Below are 18395 nucleotides of genomic sequence, written 5' to 3'. Positions count from 1 at the left end.
CTTTTTGTGTGTAAATAATGCATGTGGGTAGATAGAAACACAAACGAGAAGCTCAAATGATGTAAATTATTATATGAAGGATGAGTAGGGATAAAGAAGACCAGACCGTGTTAAGCCCATTTGGAAAAAAAAAGTGCAACATATGATTTATGGAATGCCTCAAAACAGCCCTAGGTCTAGCTTTTAAGCATGAATGAATCATATTTAGCTGTCACAATAGACATACCCCATTGGTTATGGGTGCAGGACTGGATGATAATGAGCTTCATGTGTCTTTGCTTTACCTCCTGAGAATTCCTAGAACGTATCGACTGCCTGTAGATACCTGAAGAAGCTTTAACAATATGGATCTGCAGCAACAACGTCAAAAAGACACAATATTCCTCCATGTGTCACAAATCAATATTGGTGCCGCCACCCTACTTGTCATTGTGGAGTCTGAATTGATGGAGGAACTCTGGGTAGGAAGTGTGTAACGTGGAAGTGTTACATTACAGTAATTGGATGCGTAGGAGTTATCCAACTGTCTATGCTTTAGAGAGATGGGGTGATGGTCTATGGGTTGAGTTAATCAGTGGAACTGAACTAGCTTCAGTTCTTGAGGTGTTCAGTATAGTGTGAAGCGATTGTGGTAGAATGCAATAAGGAAAGTGTGGACATCATCTGGCATTATTATTGTGTTAGATAATGTGCATGTGTGATGTGAAGTACATTTGTTGTCCCTTATAGCCACACCTCCAGGGCAGCCAAAGGATTCCTCTTCTTCTCTTGGTGTATCTTTGCCAGAAAGTCATTTAAAGACTCAACAAACTTTCTAAAACATGGATGATGATTTTCTTATGTTCCTGTTGTCAGCGCTCGATGGTGTTTTTTGCCTCCAACGGCGCCTTCCAGGCAGCTAACCCTAGCCTTAACCCTAAACATAACCATTGCCACGCTGCCTGGGAGGAGACGTTAGGGGCAAAAAACACCAAAGACCGTTGTCAGTGCCCAAAGTAGCCTAAGTGAGAGTGCTGATGCACTTTCAAAGTGTCCTGGTAAAAACAAAACTAGAGGAAATGCGTTTGCTTTTACCCTGTTTGTTGTCTTTTTTGGTAACACTTTACTTGAAGGTATCGACATAATCGTGACATGGCACTGACATAACTATGACATGGCACTGTCATGAACGTGTCATAAACGTTATAAACAAGTCATAAACGTTTATGATTTCTGTCATTAAGTGTCATTCGGTATTTGTCATGACAAGTTGACATTGTTTGGGTTGTCTTGATTATGACAACTTGACATTAAACAGGATGACATTATGTAATGTTGTCATGACCAAGACAACTTCTGGTAATGTCACTTTGATTAATGTCAAGTTGTCATAATCAAGACAACCCAAACAATGTCAACTTGTCATGACAAAAAACGAATGACACTTAATGACAGAAGTCATAAACGTTTATGACTTGTTTATAACGTTTATGACACATTCATGACAGTGTCATGTCATAGTTATGACAGTGTCATGTCACGATTATGTTGATAACTTCAAGTCAAGTGTTTTATATGAGGACACATTTGTGTGTATTGTATTGAGCTTAATGTGCAGTGAATGAACACATGTTTGCATATTCATTTGTTCTGGGTTCTTTTTAGTGAGGGAGTAGGAATAAATCTACTTTTAAGATTCTTTTGTGGAAAAACTATATAAGACACAAATCAATGTTCCAAGCAGTTTTTTTTAATGATGGAACATTCAGTTCCCTCCTTACCCCACCCTTTCCTTTGCTCCACTCCTTTATCCCCTCCATGATGGGCTACTTCCTAGAAAAGTGATGGTGATGCAGGGAAGGAAACAAAGAATATGGAAAATGAGCTTTGGTATGCCGCATAAAAGTTGTTTGTCTGCGTCTTTTCCAAACCTGTGGTGCCCCACAGTCAGTCACACACAAATAGGAGGGCAGAACATGGGCTCCACTTAGAAACCAACTCAAGCACAAACCAGCTATGTCCAATTATGGGAGGCACAAATTAAAAGTGCAAATTGCAGCGTAAAAATCTCTGAGTCAAATTTAAATGTAAAACTTGAAACCAGGGTGCGTAGAGCATTCTAATGAAGCCATTGAAGGGGATTAATATGCTGGGTAATTGCCGGATCTCTCCATTCTCTCTAAAGCCCTTTTTTAATCAACAGTCAACTAATTACTAAACCCAGGGATGTTACAAATAATAAGCTGGTGGTTTCAAGAAGATGAGTGGACAGAGAGAGAAGAAAATGTGGCCTTCCGTATTGTCCATTTAAAAAAAGAAAAGAAAACAGAAGGAATCTCTGCTCTGAAGCAAGAGCAGGGGCGAAGCTGCAAATTCTGGGCCTCTGACAACAGTTTAACAACCGCTCAGACACACTAAATATCTACAATCCATGGTTTGTTGCAGGGCCTCTGTCCAGCTCTGGGCCTCCTAAATCATTCAAGTGATTTCTCCCCTCAATGGCACCACTGTGCAAAAGAACCATATTACCATGTTTGCAGGTCTTATGAAACTTGGAAACTCTTGGATCTGTTTATTCTGTTCAGTGTTCCCAACACTGTAATGGCAAAATATTTTCATATCAGCCTCGGAAGCTGACAAAACACTCTGGAAGGTAGATACAGTGTGAACTAACACTATAGAGCAGCAAAGTTGGGTGAGTTATATTAGGCAGGAGGCCTCTGCAATGCCCTCTCAGCAGCATTTGGATGGCCACAACATGGTCCTTTTAAATTATGAGTGTAATTAGAAGCAGAGCTTGCTTTTTGAAGGTACAAAGAAGGTACAAAAATGTGTGAATCAAAACTTTAGTAAATAAGTTAAATGCTTTTCTCACTGAGCACTGCATGCAATGATCCAGCTAAAATGCTGCCCTCTGCTCCACTAACAGAAGGTTTACAATCGGAAGTTGAAGCTGGAGCTCATATCAATACATTCATCCGTAGACAGGCTCTGTTTGAGTCAGAAAGGACGAGAAATTTCCAGGCACACTAAATATATAGGATGTATAGTGTACTTCAAATTAATAATTCTGGTTATTTTCATGCAATCTTCTCCTGACATTTCAGACCGTGCTTCACTCATCTGCCCACCTATTGTCCTAACAAAGCCTAGGTTTCAGGGGGAATTTGTTGATTATCAACAGCTATCTTAACTTTAGCCCCCAGTAACCACAGCACTTCTCCAGAGAAGTCTTGTTCTCACAGTGAAGCTACTGGGTTCACCCACCCTCCAACTCTGAACAAAACTAGGTGATTCTTGAATGCAGGCTTACCTGTTGCTTTAGCATTAGTAGGCTAACTAAGGGACAACATGTAAATACAATGACTTTGGAGCTACATTTCTCTTTTGGTGGAGGCTTACCATCTTCCCAGCCCATCAAACTCTCGGTACGACTGCAAGCAAGTCAAACCCCAAATTGTTGAAGTACCAGAGCGTCACTGGGATTATTAACTGTATAGACTAAAAGCCAAAAAACAAGTAATTTCAATACTGCTGTTATGGTTCTTTAAATAGCAGTGACTGTACTATGAAGTCTCAGTTATAATGGTCCATTGTAAGCTATTCTTAGCATTGCCCACACTTGTTTATTTGCAGCTGGTCTTTTTCACATTCACATCATATCAGAAGAAGCAGAAGCACAGACTTCTCATTGTGACAGCTTGAAAGCATTCCTGAGTTTTACTCCACCCACGTCAAAAAACATACATTTTCCGTAAACTCAAGTCTAATTTTTTATTTTGAACATCCCAAATGACTGCGACTGTGCTTATACTGCCAACTGTTTTTTTTTTATTCCCTGTACTCTTGGTAACAGACATCTATTTTTTTTTTATGGCAAAACAACACCATTCTCATAATCCATGTTTATTCATCCATTAGTTATGGCTTTAGTCATTAACGTATTTGAGTTTCTCTGACACCTACATGGGAACAGGTGGTTTTGTCTGTGTTGTTCAACATACACTTCTTCTCTGCTCATGATGTAATGCTCCATTTGGCAAGTTCTGTACTGGAAGAGGGTAGTCTAGACTTGAGATAACAGATGATTGGCCATTATCAATCTGACTGGCTTGTACATAAGGTCATTGTTAAAAGTCAGTGACTCTGGACTGCTATTATCACTCCATACTTAGTAATGGTCACATCGTCTTTGAAATGACAGGCCTGATGGTACAGTATGTTCAATTTTGTGACAAATTGAATAATCAGCATGCTAGATTCAATGGGACTCTAGACCCTCTTTTTGGTTCATTATCACATTTTCTTAGAGTACAAATAGCAAGTTTTATGGGGGGACAGTTTTTTCAGTGATAGCGTGTTCCCCTGCTCTACAGTCTGCACGGGCTAACTACTGCACTTATAGAAAAAAAAATCAAGTGCACAAACAATAAGGAAAATAAGCTTTTTCTGGATTCATCTTCTCATGTGTTATGCTATGATTCTGTCTAATTTGTTGATCGGCATGTTTGCTGGTATGAAACAGAGAAGGATGGACATCTACAACTGGACATTAACTTGTATTTAGTTTGTTGTATGGAGTATTTATCGTCTTGGAGTTGAGACAGGCATCTTTGAGAAACACAGAGCTGGATAAGAAGAAGAAGAAAAGTTTCTCTGTTTGCCAGAGTGACAAAAAATAGTTTAGTGCGGTGGATTTGTGGCTGCAAAACTGTTTTGCCCATCTTAGTTTACACATACTGTAGACAAATTGTTGACAGTGAGGATGTTTTTTTTTTTTGGGTTGCGAGTAAATCTTGTTTATTGATAAATTCAGACCCGTTGCATGCTCTCTCCTCAGGGATGTTGATGTTGTTGCCGTTTGGTACATTACTGTGTGGATTATAAATTTGCATTGCTTCTAGTTCCATGGTGGTAAACTGGTGGTGAAGGCCAGTAACATTGGGCTAAGTGTGGTGACCCTGATGTGGGTCTTTTATGAATATTCTGCCACCCTGTTAAGCTTTGGCCGCTGCAGCAGCATCCGTGACAGGCAGATAAATCTCTTCCCCATTATCTGAAGAGACTTTGGGCAGCATGCACAGATTGAGAGTCCATATCATCTAAATTTATATTCATATCATAAGAGAAAATATCACTGTTGAGTGACTACAAAAGAATGTATGTGACTAATATATATTTTTATAGGGTAACAAGGGGATTTGAACCCGCAACCTTCAAACAGAAAAAAATAATTCTCTACCAGCTGAGATATGCGGACTGTAGCTGCAAACAGATTTCAGTGTGAATGTGTTTCAATGTGAACAGATTTTAGTCTATAAACTGCAGGATGACAAACGGGACATTTCTGCAGCTTCAGTCTGATCTTCGTTGCCATATTTACTTCTTACAGTCTATGGCATGGAGGCAACACTTACAGTATATATTTAACACATTTAACAAAGAGTTCATCTCCAATACTGAACACAAAGAGTTGAGAAAAACTACAGTAATACTGGCTGTCAAATTTCAACTACACAAAGAGTCAGTATTGATCCAATTATAATGCAAAACACATACAAAAAAACATTATTTTAACACACTGGTGCTGACTTAGACACTTTTTAACGTGTTGAAATTAACATACAGGCTGAAACCTACACTGATGACTTCATTTGTGAACACAGTCAATCATAATGAGCAATACTTAAGAATACCCAGACTTATCGTTTAATAACTGTGTATTATGTTCCTATTCCATTCATAACATTCAGCTAATCAAAAGGCACACCTGCAATGTGAACATTTTAGCTTTGTGTATGTTGTGACCAAAACATCATACAGTATAAACATTGTTATACATAAATCCAATACTATTTAGTCAGGCTAGAGAAGGCTTTCATAAAGGTGTGTTTTGTGACGACGTGGCGGTTGTGAAGCGCTCATTAGTTTGTCAGATAAGGCTTTCCCTGCGGGGATTTGGCAGCCGCCTCCTGCATTGCTAAGTGAAGCGCTGACAGCTGTGACATCAAATCACTGTTTGAAAGCGTAACTCATCGCTACGACATTGTGTCATTATGAAAAGGAGGCCATTGCTGCTAGTCTCGGTGAAACAAGTTTCACATGGTGACAGGCACCAGACTGCAGCATGAAAGGGGTAGGTGGCTTGTGGAGGCTAACGGATCTGTGGCATTGAGAGAGGAGGAGAGAAAAATGAGAGGTAAGACGCATAGGGAAAAGCAGTAGAGAATGTGGGATGTGGAGTTTGAAGTATTACATGGTGCTGGGTTAGGAAGATGTGAGTGCAAGGCATAACAAAGGATGGAAAAGTTAAAGCCGAAAAAAAATGATGGATGATAATAAATCTGTCTACATTTTGAACAGAATGACAATAATCTCATATATAACAAACTCCATTGGAAATTAACATTCTGCCCGTATTCACGCTGAGTTGCAGAAAGGCTGGGACCAGCATAAGTCAAACACTTTGTCTGATAACTGGCTTAGGCAGGGATTCAAAAACGAGCTGGCTTAGCTCTGGTAAACATAAATCATAGCCAAATCTGACCCAAGCCAGCCGGACGCCTGCAAATGCATTTTGCTTTCTTAAATGCCCTAAACAACAGAGATGCGTCAATTTACATCGTGATGACTACTTTTTCTGTACTGAAAACAAAATGACAAGAGAGTGTTTTCTATAGCAAAACCATGAACTCCTTGGTAATACAATTGTGATACTGATCCGGAAAAAGTGCAACTATATGTACACATAGAATCAGAATCACAATCAGATTTATTGGCCAAGTATATTTACATACACAAGGAATTTGACTTCGGTAGGTGTTAACTCTCTATACATAGACACATAGTAATATAGACACATACTGTACAATAGAGACAACAATATACATATCGGATATCAACATAATATACAAATAAGACATATCAAGACAAGTACACATGGAGTGGGATGTAGATTGCAAAAATTAATAGTGCAAAGTAGTGTGCAAGATGCATATTGGAATAAGTATGTAATGTGTAGAGAAGATGTAAGTTTCTGCCTTTGTATCCTACAGCTGGGATTTGACATGAGGCTTTCAAAGATAACTAGTTTGTATGAAGTCAGCAGAGTGATTTTTGACAAGAGTTCCGTACTCTTAGTGTGTGGTCTATCTTATTTTCCTGTGTCACAGGAAAGCGTATGGTTGACTAGACTGAAAAAACATTAGGGGGTCCCAGGAAAAAGTATACCTTTGGGTGCTTTGCAGACTTTCCCCCTAGTTTGTGCAGGCCCCATGCTAAGCTCATTCACTCAACTCAAATACTGGCCAAAATTTTGATGTCAAGAATACGACTTTGTCTGAATTTTTCTTTTTAAAGAATTTGATTCTCCAGCTTGCCGTGCCGAATTCTGCAGTGTCATCCTGATTCAACAGACCTAGACAGGCCAACTCATCTGACGCTGCCCTCAAGAAAAACCGCGCCGCCAGTTTTTGATGTATAATAAAATTTTTCCCACATCTCCCATCCTTGCTCGGTGCATACAATTCTCTATTTGCATATTGTTCAAACACGTCGTCATCCCATGCAACAGTTGTGTTCTCACATACTGCACATGGCATACAAGTGGTGTAATAATGAACCTGCTTGATGAATAAAAATCTGTTTGCAGAGGCATTAAATTCTTCATTATAATGGCTGACTCACATACAGCCAAACAGATTTGAAGCCAAGCCTGCTCTCATCCAAACCCAGCAGAGGATTTCACTGCAAATTGATGTGGTCCTTTTTACAATGTCCCTGCCTGAGTACTGATAGAGCCGCAGTAAATCAAGGCAATCACAAGGAGATATGGAAAAGACTTTGCCGTAAATCCCACAGGGATCATAAATGTACAGCATCTAAATGCGTCTGTCCACACCACCTGTCTCTCTCTGTCTCTTGCCATCTATGTTTATATTACTTTCTTTTGTTGTCTTCCTTTTCTCCATCTTCTTCATTTCAAACACTCCCGTGTCGACATTGATCCAATCATTACTTAAATTGTACTAGTGCTGATTTGTGCTTGTCGCTTTGAATTGCTGGTTTTCGGGGTGATTGTGCCAAATTTCAGCAACAGAAAAAACATTCATAGAAAGAGGATTAGAGTGCACATCATTACACATCATTGGTTGTTGCTCTTCACAACCACTTGTTGGACGTGTCACTTGTGGGATTTGTCATTCCACTTTGACACTGTAGTTGTTACTGTGTACAGAATTGTAGAGCAAGGACACTCAGGAAGCCACCTGGATAGTTGAAGTATAAAAGGTACACACCTTCATATTTCTCTGCACAATGGTGAGTGTGGAATGAATGTTTATTTTGAAACGTACACATATCTTTTCAGCAAAAAAAAATTCCCAGCGTTGGAACAATGTGACAATTACATAATGTATGTCCTGCATAGACATATTGTCACTTACGGACAATATGCGGATAAAGAATTGAGATTGGCCAAAATTGTTTGGGGCAACCACCAGCTGATTAAAACACACAGACCAGGATCCAATCATCAACTATGAGATGTGCACAGGAGTGGTGACCATGGTCTGAAATGCTTCTACTTTCCACTGTAAACTGTTGGAATATTTAACACCCTAGCATCCCACCAATAGGCAATCTGTTTAAATCGCTGATGATTCACAATTACTTCTCATAGTTTCCCTACCTTTAGTTTTAATTCATGGCTAAGTCGAATCAAACACTGGTGAATGTGTTACATAGGACCGCGAGCAGTCCGTATGAATTACAGGCATATGAAAACTAGTTCTCACTTTTCTTGGTGACTGGGCCTTGCTGAAAAAGCAGTGCAGTTCTCTACTGCTTTATTTATATAAATAATACGTCCCTTTAGGTCACAGAACTCCCCTGAGCGACATCCCTTTATGGAGATGACCCATGCCTGCTGAAATATTCCAGACAGTTTTAGCACCTCTAGTCTTCCACTGTGAATCACTACAGTCAGCATTTACCAGAATGTCCTGCTGTGGGGCCAACTGCCAAGTACATTTATCATCATATCGATGATATTGTGCGTTCCTGTAAGTGGCAAATGCAGGTGCTTTGGTACTCACTGCCTCAATGCCCAGAGCAACCTAGCTGCAGCATTATTTAAAGATGTTATAGAATGTGTTTTTACTGTCAAATGAGATTATTTTACCCAAAGTCTGCTGTACATTTAAAGCTAATAGTGGTGTGGTGCTTGTGATGACCAGCAGGTGGAGAAGTTTTCATGGACTTTTTTCTACCCTCCAGCCCCTCCACCCCTGTCCCTCCTCTGTCTGTCTCACGCCGCCCCTGATCAAAGGAGTTCCTGCACAAACTTCATTCCACTCCACAGAGGGAGAACATATGTTGGAGACTCAACAGAGACGGAGCGGAGAGAGTAGACAAACAAAGCTCTCACGGACTGGACCTATTTTTTGTTGTTGGATTACTTCTCTCACGTCAGGGCCTTTATGCGTTTGCGTCTTTGCATCAGAGTGCTTGAGTGTGAAAGTTTGTGTGCATAGTGTAAATGTAATTTGAATTGTTTTTAAAGATGGATTCATCCTTTGCTCTGAGCTCTCTTCCCCTGGCCCTTTTATTCTCCCTTCATCTACACAGCCACCTCCTTGCTTGGGCCGCAATGGACTCCTGCTATGATGAGCAGGGTGCCCCAAGCCGCTGCATGCCCAAGTTTGAGAACATTGCCTTCAATCGCACTGTGGTGACATCAAATGTGTGCGGCTCCCCACCTGAGGACTACTGCATGCAGACTGGCTCAACGCGCTCATGCCACCACTGTGACGCATCAGATCCTGAGCTGAGCCACAATGCCAGCCTCCTGACAGACTTCAACAGGAATGAGGAGTCCACGTGGTGGCAGAGCCAATCCATGTACTATGGTATCCAGCACCCCAATTCTGTCAACCTCACCCTCCACCTGGGTAAGAGCACAGCAGCACATCCTTAGTTCAGTCTGACCCCCAGAATTCTTCAGATTGACTTTCCTCAACTTGTAGTTTGTGGCCAGGCTGAGTGATCTAGGTCAAGCATGTGTGTCCTCAGGGTTCGATTATGGTCTCTGTTTCTATAATGTTGTATATAATGTCCTATTTCATTTTAAAGTGCTTGAAAGCTATTCATGTGCACTGCATTTGCTGTGTGCCGGAATAGAATATGAATATCAGTAATAGATTTAGCTCTCTACTGAATGCACATGGTTTCCAGCGGTGAGAGTCTAGTGATAGGATTTCAGATGAATGCATGTTCTCACATGTGTCTTGATGCATTATTTTGTGTACTGCAAGTCCATTGATGGGGACATCTTTAATACAAAACAGCTGTGCTTAACAACACATGGTTTGTATTACTCTGTTGTGGCTCTGAGCTATCTTCATGAAAAACACTTTGGCCCAGACTTGGCTTAGACTTAAAGTGTTTGTGAGCACATAGCCACTAGGGCATGTCTGAAAATTTTGTTGGATTTAAAGTGGATAAGGAGGACACACACTTGCATCTGACATGCCTGGATAGTATCTGAGTCATGATTTAGTGTTGGCCCAAGTTTGCTTTCATTCAGCCCACATACCACCATGGGGTATTAGTGATGAACCCATCCAGATCTGTCTGCATAAATACTGTCCCAACTCAAGCTGATTAGGCTTTTTTTTGTATGTATGACTTAATCCAGAGCTCAACTGAAATACAGCCATGACAGTCTACATAGAAACATGTTTCCAGCATGACTTGAACCAGAACCATGTCCAGAAATCAACCTTTACTTATGTAACCATTTTAGATTGATATCCACATTTCACATTGCAAATTCAAAATGAATCTTCTGCTATAGGCTCAATTCAGTGTTTTCGTCTCAGCAATCCTTACCACGACAAGCATACTGTACAACTGACTGTCAATGAAAGAGAAGCCACTTACTATTTTTTATAGAGAAATTCCAGGAAATAGGCAGCTGATAACCTGCCGAAAAGCCAAAAGTTTGGTGGAAATAAAACTACGATAAGAAAAGGAGGACCAACTGAAGTTAGCCAGGCATTTATACACTGTAACAAATTTCATGTTAGTTTAACTTGGAAATGCAAGTTCTCTTGCTGCCTTGAAAATCGAAGTTCACTCAACTTAAAGACTGCCTTTGTTTTAACTTAGAAATTAAAGTTAATGAGGTTGATGTAACTACAGTGTTCTAGTTTTGTTAAAGTTGTTCTTTTAGTTGATTTAACATTGTATTACTTGGTTTAACTTCATACTTTAAGTTCAAACAAATCATTTATTTTCTTTAATAATGCAAGAAACCTTCCTTGCCTAGTATAACAGACATACCTTTCTTCTTTATTTCAACTCAAACTTTCAAGTTAAAACAACATAACCACATTTATAGCGGAGATACCGTGAGTGGGGCCACCCCAGGGCCCTGTGCAAAATAGCGGCCTCTGTGCTGATCTTGTGTCACTTGACATAAAATGGCCGCTAGTGAAGTGACACACCACAGATTAATGGCTGAAGAAAGCCTATTACTGCTCAACATCTAACACCGTTATACTCCAGCTCTTCTTACCAAACGTAACAGTCACTTAACTCATGGTTAGAAATTTAAACCAGCACAACAATGACAATTACCAGGAAACAAAACACTACATTCTAAACACACGTTTAATAAACGTAATTCATAAAGTTACATTTGTATTTCGAACAAACTGCAAACTTTTCAGCCAATTTTAACAAAACTCTATTTACCGCCTTGCATCATGGGAATTGGCCAGCCAGTTGCAGTCCTGACTGCAATTGGTTGATAACTTAACTTACATACCTAAGTTGAATCAACACATACAGTTTTTTAAATAGTCAACCCAACGAATAAATGCAAGTTTAACTTTCAAAAACTCATAATGTTGAGTTCAAAATCGACAACTTGTATAAGCTCGTTCAGTTAAAAATAAGAAATACGTGGACATAACTAAATGGGTCTGTAATATTTTACAGTGTATAAAATGCATTTGGAATTCAAAAGATACACTTACTTTCCAGAGAGGTACATTTAATTAACCCCCCCAAGCCAGAGTCATTTTTGCATAGCCGGAGACTTGGTCAGCAGGTCTACTGTCACTTGAAATCATACAAATTTTCCCTTCACTTTGGTGAAACTTTTGGAGAGACATCCCTCAGAAGTGCATTTTAAACAGGATTTGGAGTTTTTGAAACGTAGTCAGATGCCTATAGGTAACACTTGCTGTTACTATCAAAACACAATGTAACCAATAAATTACAGTATCTAAACAACAAACAACTTGTCTTAGCTGGATCAGATTAAACCAGCAACATCAATGGTAGAACTTTTCAGGAAAATATACAACTATTGTACCAATTGAGAAAGACTTATTGTTTTGCCTTTTCCATTTGCAGTGGTTTTAATTGATACAACTTATACAGAAGGCACAAATGCATTGTTGATTAAGTGTGGAAAAAAGGAGAGCTTAATGATTTGTGAAAAATTTGTGGCTCATAATTGCAATATGTTATGATAGTTTGTAAAATTAGCCCCACTCTTAAAGACAAATTAACTTGTTGTTTGTACAAATTATGGAAACATAATGTTTTTCCAGCATGAGGTAGATTATGTGGAAGAATCATTCAATTAGAATAATTTCTATCCAGTGGTTAGGATAAGGATAGGTTTACTTACTTATGCCTGACACCCCTTGGGGGGGTATAGGCTGTCAACAAATGACCTCCAGAGAACTTGGCCGCTGGCTTTCTTTTCTATCTGTGACCAGGTATATCCCATCTTTTTGATGTCTGTCTGAAACTCCCTTTGCCAGGTGTTTCTAGGCCGACCTCTCTTTCTCTTCCCCTGGGGGTTCCACATCAGAGCCTGTCTGGTGGTATTCAACATTGGTTTACGAAGGGTGTGCCCAATCCATCGCCATCTTCTTTGTCCAATTTCTTCTCTAGCTGGTGTTTGCTTTGTCCTCGTCCACAGGTCTTCATTTGAGATCTTGTCTGGCCAATGGATTTTCAGAATTTTTCTCATGCATCCGTTTATGAAGGTTTGTACTTTGCTGGTTGTGGAATTTGATAGGTTTAGGCTGGGTAAATGGTTGGTTATGGTAAGATCAGTTAAGATAAATGTTTGGTGTTAGGATTTAGTCATGGTAAAATGTGAAAACCATCAGCTCAAATAATTAAACGTCATTTTACTTGGAACTGAACCTGGATCTTCACAGTTTAAAGCAACTACCATAATGTAACCATGCACCTTTTTTAATTTTTTTTTCATCACACTGCATTATTCCTGTTAGTAATACAAGTGTTTGGGATTGCCTCCTTCATGCACTCTTTTCCTTTGAGCGAATGCATTTGACTCACTTTTTGTACACTGCGTACATATTTGCATTTGAACACATTTCTCATTTCACAAAATTGTATGAGACCAGCTAGAGCCATTAGCATCATTATCCCATTACCATGCTGTGCGAAACTGCTGAAATAAAGCATCAGACCACATTTGTCACTTTAACTGAATTAAATTGTGGCGAATTATGTTACAAAGCATTAATACAAATCTTTCTATGAAATTACCTTTCCCACTTCCATTTATTTGCTGAGCTATGTGTGTCTGTGTGTGTGTGTGTGTGTGTGTATGTAATAGAGGGTCTCAGCAAGGGCGAACATAGGTAGTTGGGCCCCCCGAAGAGTATAGCTCTGGGCCCCCTTTTTATTTAACTAAATGTATACTAATTAAATACTAATGGAACATAGTATTTCTGCCTAAGAGTAGGCCTACATTTAATACATTTAATTTATTCTCAGTTAGAGGTGGAAAGCAGCATTCTTGTGCTGTTAAATCTGTTCTCTCTTCGGTATTAATCTCCTCTGGCTTTGCAAATGCCAAAATGGATGATGTCCAAAATTCTAAATATTTTAACAAAATCAATAGAACTCAGCAGTGTTCATAAAGCTGTAGCCTACCATGTGCTTGAAAAACATATACTCACAGTATGAAAATCAACTTCCAGAAAGTAGCCTATACACTTGCTGAATAAAGGAGGTAATCTATTAGTGAGCATTGTTAAGTCTTTAATTTTTCTCAAGTTATTGTGTGGTAAGAAGACCATAGACGGTTTATAGCTAACAGGTATGTTCCTGTAGGCCTATAGATGGAAAACTAGAAAAAGAATACAGGAATTCCTGCCCAATTTTTGATTGACAACTCAAATTTGTGTGAGTGTGTGCGGTAACTGGGGGATGGATGGAAATTCATGTCTGTGGACCCTCTCCAGCTACGACTATAGCCTACAAGTAAGTAGAGTAACTGTTATAAGTCTGTAAACTACACGCACATATTACCTTGCAAGCTGATACGGCGAGTTTGTTAGCAAACAGTTGACAATTTACACACACAACGTTTACGGAGCGACATTATCATTCGTTTGGAGACTTGTTTTTAGCGAATGTAAGTCCAATATTAACTCTCTTTTAACTTTTTTTGTTGTATCTCCACCAACTCCTGAAGGAAATGGTTCTTTATTAGCGGCCCAATGCTAACAAAACACCACGACGTTAACTAGCTAAAGTTAGTAACGTTAGCCAAATCTGCTCTGTCAATCCGCAGCTGCGGTTTAACTTGCAAACGGTGGGTTTTAGCTAAAAAACAGCTGCTATTTGTGGCCGCTGTGAGTGAACCAACACAGTTAGCTACTAGCTAGCTAATTGTTGCAAGTTAAAAACTGTAGGAGCTTAAAGATGCTATAGCTAAGCAGGGGGGACTTCAGAGTCAGGTGATAATTCTGCTGTGTCACTTTTGATTAGCTAACGTTACAGCCGCTATTAGCTAAGGTTAGAATCACCACTTCTGTCTCGTATTGCCAGACCTAGCTAGCTCCACAGCATAGACAGTACCCACAGCGCTGTGTGTCAGCACTGAGAATCACAGAACTACCGGTATGTGTATTTGGACTTCGAGCAATCAGTCAGTGAAGACAGTTCCTGTTCAAACGCTAGAAATTTCCTTGACAGGTCAGATTTCCTCCCTCCGCCTCTGTAGGTGGAGTGGGCGCTCCCCATGAAAAGGCTCAGCTTCAATGGAACAAGAGACAGGGACAAAATGATGACAGAAGTTTAAAATGTCAGAGCTTGACCGTAGATGAACTGTTATATCACGTGCTCTGAAAGCAAGAAGTGCCTCCACCAAATGGAGAATATTGATTTCCAATAGCAAGTAGATGTCTCTGTGTGTTTTTAGGCTTTGTTGTGTAGTTTTAGTTCTTTTCCTGGAGAAAGGCAGCAGTGTTGCTGCTACAGAAGTATGTTCTGCGTTGTCTGGATGGGTTGTTATTCTTTAAACAATCCAAACACCCACATGTCTGTCTCCCTCAGACTAAATTGACCTTTGCTCCTTTCTGCACTACTCCCAATGTGTTTTTCTAGACCTGTTGCCTTTGAATTATTCTAGCAATCTTAAAAGAAGGATGATTATGTTTTCATAACACCATTTCATGAAACTGAATATCCCTAAATTTGGGATGTGTGGCATCCCTTTGGTCCATATAAAAGCTTTGTGACCCATCTGGGATGCTAGTGGGGGGTGTCTTTTGCCTTTCCAAACCAAACAAGCTCTCTCTGAAGGAAATCCAGGCCAATGCTGGGATGATAAACACCGGCAGTAGGATGTAGAGACACATTGCAGCCAGGTCAGAGTGGGTCTGTGGAAGAGTAGAAAGATGGGGAGTTGGGCCGCTTCAAGGGGAGTAAACAAAACATAATGAGGAAGAAGGGGGAAAAAAAAAGAAAATGCTGGGCGGTTTGCTGGTAAGGAATTGGGGTCAGGTTTTTCCCACAGACAAAGACTTTGTGAGATACACACACATTGAAGTATGCAGCTGGTTCTCATTCAGTGCTGTCAAAGACCAGCAACATCCTGTCTCAGATGTAAAACAATGATAAAAGTCTGCCACAGTTGGCATGGCATGACGCTCTCACAGCCAGAATATTGGCGTGCATATGAGACCCAGTTCTCTGTAAGAGGCTATTCTATTCTAATTTCATTCGTAAACTGTGAGACGCAGCATGATCGGAAGATAAATCCACTCATCCGTGTATTTGCTGATCACAAAAATCTCAGCTTGGAGTAAACAGATTGTAAATATTGAGCCTACAGCACTTGTGGTGAGTTTAGTCTCAGTCTGGGCAGACGAGAGCAGCTGTGTTAAATTGACATGACTCAGAGTAAGGTCAGATACTATACTGTGCAGCTCCCAGCCTTTACTCTTAAAGTCTGTGTCCAAATAGTCATTTCATTTATATGCTTGTGCGCAACATGAACAACTTTGGTTGGATTTGTGATGCCACAAGATTCTGGATCAGCCCTGTAAAGTCCCACCAGGCTGTTACTAGGTTTCCAAACGTCTTCATTTTCAGTGCCCAATGACCTTTTGCTTGGCAAACAAAGAGATACTTCTGCTTCAAACTGAGCTTTCCAAACTGAAAATAGATGTGTGAATACTATCTTAGGGTGTATTTGATCTATTTTGTGTTATATGTTACTTTGCTTGGTTAAGATTGAAAAGCTAAAATCCTCCTCTGTTGTGCCCACATAAACTCTAATGAATACAAAGTATGCACTCTTGAAAGAGGATGACTCGCGAATCATTAAACATGATGCAAAACAACGTACAAATATCCTTTGCAATTAGTCTGCATTTCATCACGGGATATCCAACAAATGTTTCATCTTCTGCCTCTTTTATGTGTTCGCCTCAGTCCCTGCAGGGCTGAGCTCACCTCATGCAGGGAGTAAATGAAAGCTAAATGATCTTAGGGCTCCTAAAGGAAAGATACCATTAGAGATTGCTGCAGAGACAAGAGACAGAAAGGCCTACATATGACTCAGCAGAGAAAAGCAACAGATGTCATTATGGCTGTACCAACGGATGGCATCCTTCTATGAATGTGCAGAGCGGCTGCAACTTAGTATCTAATGATGTAGAAAGAAAAAAACAAAACCGAGTGCAATGAAGAAGCCTGTTAAGAGTTTCTACATGTTACTTCTCATTCTGGTCTCATTATGACTTCAGTTTGTGTCTGCCCAGTTAATCCCCTGTAAAGCTGCACAACATTTGGCAGATTCTGAATGTGTGTGTACAGTATATCCACGAAGTATAACTCTGCAAGCCTCCCTGATATCGCTCCAAGATTATTGTAAGTGTCCAAAGTGAGTAAACAATAGGAGGAAATGACACCACTCAATCAAAAAGAAGCATTGATTCTCTGTTTGCTCTGAGATTAGAGAAGCAGGTGTCTTTCCTACACAACCAAATAAGGACAACAGCTATGTTAGAAAAATCCATGACTTTCCCACCTTAGTTTCCTTACAGGAAACATTATCAAAAAAATCACCCATTGGGGCGACCTTGAGCTCACCCAGTAAAGTATGCGCTCCATGTAGGCTTAGTCCTTGGCCATGGCCCGGGTTCGAATCCGACCCGTGGACCCTTGCTGCATGTCGTCCCCCCTCCCTCTCCCAATCCCTGTCTTCAAGCTATCCTATCAATTAAAGGCCATAAAAGCCCCAAAAAACTCATCTTAAAAAAAGTCACCATCATTAATTCAAGACATATGAATATGCAATATGCACAAAAGATGCCAAATAGCATTCTTTCCTAACCTTTCCTCTCATTTAATTAAACACGTACCTCGGAGTCTCATCCCTCCACTTATTATGCACCTTCAAAAATTACTTTACAGACATTTCTTCAGTTACAATGCAACACCAATTACAGCGCAACTTAGTCGGATCTGCTAAATCCCCCAACACCAACTCAAATGGAAATCTGGGTACGGTATATCTCCCCGTTCGCTGCGGATCTTCTTCTAGATGAGATTGTGCTCTGAAACCCATTTTCCTTTTTCACAGATTGAAAGTGGAATCACAGTTTTAGGGGGAATACAAATCTGTGAAAGTCTCACCTCTCTTTCTCTCTGTTTCTCCCATGCCACTAAATGGCTGATGTACCACTAAAACCTTGCATTAGATATTATTACTCAGTCAATGAATGATGTGTTTAATTTTATGCACTCCTCTATTGATTAGATCAGTCCCCTTTCTGTCATTGCACCTCAGATGTTGCACCAGACTTACATTCTTACCGGGGATTTGACAATACACTTGCATGCACTTTCCCCTGTGATTTTGCACATCATTCTGTCCTACAGTTATCATACAGTTATCCCTTTGACCTATGTTTTACTACTGGGGCCCGCTATGATCTGGATAATGAGAAAATAATCCTGGGTATTCTTCTACTCCTGCAGGAATGACATTCATTTACCCTACATAGAGCCACGGGAAATTAAGCCAATCCCCCATTGTTTTCCTTCTTTCTATAATGCAATTATGT

General features: G+C 40.0%; 1 protein-coding gene across 1 annotated transcript in view; it reads left to right on the top strand.

Annotated features, from left to right (window-relative positions):
• The first annotated feature begins 9308 nt into the window (after window positions 1–9308).
• Window positions 9309–18395, top strand: part of lamc3 (laminin, gamma 3) — a 98681-nt gene continuing 89594 nt past the window's right edge. Inside the window, exon 1 of the mRNA XM_039780503.1 lies at window positions 9309–9929. Within this exon, the coding sequence (XP_039636437.1) occupies window positions 9542–9929 (388 nt within the window). The 5' untranslated portion in view covers window positions 9309–9541. The remainder of the gene's footprint in view (window positions 9930–18395) is intronic.

This window comes from Perca fluviatilis, chromosome 17, assembly GCF_010015445.1.
Source record: "Perca fluviatilis chromosome 17, GENO_Pfluv_1.0, whole genome shotgun sequence".
NCBI lineage: Eukaryota > Metazoa > Chordata > Actinopteri > Perciformes > Percidae > Perca > Perca fluviatilis.
This window is presented reverse-complemented; position numbering and strand designations above follow the sequence as displayed.